The 3,987-nt window shown below is 40.5% G+C and overlaps 1 protein-coding gene across 7 annotated transcripts in view; it reads right to left on the bottom strand.

Moving 5' to 3' along the window:
- Window positions 1–1,480: 1,480 nt before the first annotated feature.
- LOC106875205 (uncharacterized) overlaps window positions 1,481–3,987 on the bottom strand; it is a 206,840-nt gene continuing 204,333 nt past the window's right edge. For 6 of the 7 annotated variants that reach the window (XR_016238695.1, XR_016238693.1, XR_016238694.1 and 3 more), the window contains exon 3: window positions 1,481–2,155. Coding sequence is in view for 3 of the 7 variants with exons in the window: in XM_089343654.1 (XP_089199780.1) it covers window positions 1,977–2,155 (179 nt within the window). In the remaining 4 variants the exon portion in view is untranslated. The remainder of the gene's footprint in view (window positions 2,156–3,987) is intronic. The other variant, XM_089343655.1, reaches the window with a different exon arrangement.

Consider the following 3,987-nt stretch of genomic DNA (forward strand, 5'->3'; position numbering starts at 1 on the left):
TCAGATAAATACAAAGTCTCAAGGACGAAAATAAAAGAATTGGCATCGCGCAAACCATTCTCATGATACTAATCTATTGTGTAACAAAATTAATGTTTTTCTTTTGTCTTTGGTCATTAAGTGTTATTTCCTATCTGCTTCTATCTGGAAATTAAAGGAAATGACTATCATTCGCTTCAATCTTTGCTTTTGTCACATGGGCATCAATGTTTCCAAGCTGATTTAGACTAATTCAGCTCTGAGTTGCTGAAGCAGAAATATCATTATAGCAAATATTCTGCTCAATACCACAGATTTGCTTGTTGTCTTCGGTCAATGAGTATTATTTCCTATTTGCTACTGTTTAGAAATCAAAAGAAATTACTACTATACACTTCAAACTTTGCCTTTGTCACCTGGACATCAAAGTTTTAAAACTGACCTATTTTCCATTACATTTCAGACAGATTCTGCGCTGAATTGCTGATGCAGAAATATCATTATAACAAATATTCTGCTCAATATCACAGATTTGCTTGCCGGTCGCTTGACTTTAACCACTTGAGTATGTCTCTTAGTGGCTGACAATCTGTGCATCTCTGATGATAAGCAAAAGTAGTGGGGGAGTATCATAGCCATATGTTGAGAGGGATTATTTGGGGTTTGAATGCACGTAAGAAAAGCAAAGTTTGAAGGGAATATTAGCCATTTTTCATACTTTATAAGGTTAATCAAATAGTAAATAACATTTGCTACAAAAGGATGAAAATCGTGTTACACAGTGTTATTTATTTATTATACAGGTTGTTCAGCAAGCCAAGACCCCATCACCGACGCCAGCACACATTCTCCATAAGTCCTGTGGCGATAGGAGAAGCGGCGATGGGGACAGGAAGAAGAGACTCTGCGAGAAGTCTTCGACTTTTATTCTGCACACGGGGGTGGGGTCGTATGGTGACGGTCGGGCAGTTGTGCTTTCCCGTACCCTCATTCGTCGAGTAAATGAGAGTCTACCACCAATACCACCGCATCCACCACCACCACCACCACCACCAATCGCACATCATCATCACCTACAACCTCCACATGCAACCACCACCGCCAACACCACCACCACCACCACCACAAGCACCATCCCCTCTACCACCGCCACAACAACCACTGCCACCGCCACCACCACCACCACCAATCGCACATCATCATCACCACTACCACCTACAACCACCACATGCATCCACCACCGCCACCACAAGCACCATCTCCTCTACCACCGCCACAACAACCACTGCCACCGCCACCACCACCACCACCACTACTACTTCTACCCGCAACAACCACCAACACTCCAACCACCCCCACAATCACCACGACCATCACTACCTCCACCATCACAAATCACTGCCACCGCATCCACCACCACCACCACCACCACTACTATTACCATGGGGAGGAAATACGAAGAGACGTAAACTGCAGAAAAATAAAAGACGTCAAAAGAAAATGTGTTACAGGATTTTATTCAAATTGTGTTTTTATCACCGAAGAACCACCAGACAACTCATAGACCAGGCCACGATGAAATTTCAGCTCAATATGTAGCCCTGTTAGATCGACACACAAACTTACATAAGAACATGTAATTAACATGTTGTCATGCAAATTTGTGTCGCTGTTGAGTCAGTGGCATACAAGAAAAAGTTTAAAACACTAACAAAAACATCAGCCATATATGTAATTCAAAGAGGCAACACTCTTTTCTGTTCATATGTGGATGTTAAAAGAACTAATGATAAAATAGCTGGTGATCACCTATTGTGTTGGTAACTGAGCAGATGGTGCAGTTGAAGATGTTCTTGTTGTTACGACTCAGGACAGCACTAAGTTGGGTTATAACCAAAAGACTTTCCAACCGTCCTTATGCTTTTTTTTCTTGTATACCCAGGGTTACGTCCACCAAGGCATCTGTTATTATTTAAGATTCTAAGCCATGACAATCTCTATGAGCTGTAGCTTTGATCTAGCAAATTCTGTTTTGGTTTTCCTCTCAGTTTAGATGTGTAAATCGTATAAATATATCTGAGAAGGAGAAATGCGAAGAAGAATATCAGAGAGGATGCAATATTTTTCTGTAAAGTATTGTCGATCGAACAATTCGGCTGCGTTGATTTTATTGTATCTGTAAATATAAAGGTATCCGTTTCTGTCATATATATTGGCTTTGTTGTCTCATTTTATTTAGCACACACACACAAATATGTAAATATATATATTATATATGCATATATGTGTGTGTGTGTGTGTGTGTGTGTGTGTGTGTGTAAATATATATACAGGGTGGAATGGGTAAATTGCTTCCATTTTATATTTTTAATTTCACGCATGTGCATTGTTTGTTTTTGATTTTGTCGACTATACAGTATAGTAGGGTGGGTTGGGCATCGTCTGTAAGAAAAACAGCACCATGATGCAATTCACTCTGCCAGAAGTGTGGAAATGACATGTTGTACTGCTTGGCATTCGCGCCGGAAGCTCCAATACGGACATTTCAGAGTGTTTGGGTGTCAATCTGAGGACATGTACCGAGAGTGATAAAAAGCAAACATCCAGTCAACATCATGATGTTTAGAGTGATCACTAGCGATGATGACATTATGCCTTCATTCATCTTCCCACACGGCCTCACACTCAACACGGAGGCCTATATCAAGTGCCTGGAGGAGGTAGTGCTGCTCTGAGTCAAGATGGTGGCTACTGCAAGACCCTATGGCTGGCAACAGGACTCTACACCATGCCAAACAAGCAGGAGAGCCCAATCATGGTCCTCAGGCAATTTCTGCAACCACATCACCTTTAACATCTGGCCACCTATCTATCCAGACTGCAAACCCCTTGATTATTATGTGTTGATCGCAGTTGAGCGAGAGACCAACAAAACTGCTTGTAACACCAAAGATGAACGTAAGGCAAGGATTATGGCAGCACTCACCAACTTAAACAGGGAGACCATCCAGAAGAGTTGCAGGAGATTCCGAAGTCGTCTGGAGGTCAGGATTGAAGCCAATGGCGATTATATTTTATTTACTCTTTTACTTTTACTTGTTTCAGTCATTTTGACTGTGGCCATGCTGGAACACCACCTTTAGTCGAGCAAATCGACCCTAGGACTTATTCTTTGTAAGCCTAGTACTTATTCTATCGGTCTCTTTTGCCGAACCGCTAAGTTACGGAGACGTAAACACACCAGCATCGGTTGTCAAGCGATGTTGGGGGGACAAACACAAACACACAAACATATACATATATATATATATATACATATATACGACGGGCTTCTTTCAGTTTCCGTCTACCAAACCCACTCACAAGGCTTTGGTCGGCCTGAGGCTATAGTAGAAGACACTTGCCCAAGGTGCCACGCAGTGGGACTGAACCCAGAACCATGTGGTTCGTAGGCAAGCTACTTATCACACAGCCACTCCTACGCCTATTTATTTATTTTTTAAATTTTATCTAGCTTCAGCTCATGAGCTGTGGCCATGCTGGGGCACTGCCATTTGAATAAATTTACTCTTTAGCATTTCAAGATATTTTAATGTAATTTTTGTAAATATATCTGTTAAAATGAGATGTCAATGTTATTTTCATTTTTTGCGTAATTTAGACAACAGTTTATTCACCATGCACCGTGTGTGTGTGTGCGCGCACGCGCGCGTATTATTTTTCAAGAATGAAAATATATAAATAATTTATTTGAAAAATCTTTATTGTCCAGCTTTGCCTATCAAATTATATATCTACCTTTTAACTCTCGTTCTCTCTCACCCATTTCTCTCTCACTCTCTATCTGTTTCTCCCTCTCCCTCTTTGTTTGTCTCCTATACACATACGAACGCGCATCTGGGTAACTTCCAGATGTTCATAATTAAAATGATCTGCACGCAAAGAATCTGTAGTATATATGTATATATATATATATATATATATATATATATATATATATATATATAT

The sequence above is a fragment of the Octopus bimaculoides genome, chromosome 27 (genome assembly GCF_046866305.1).
Source record: "Octopus bimaculoides isolate indiv1 chromosome 27, ASM4686630v1, whole genome shotgun sequence".
NCBI lineage: Eukaryota > Metazoa > Mollusca > Cephalopoda > Octopoda > Octopodidae > Octopus > Octopus bimaculoides.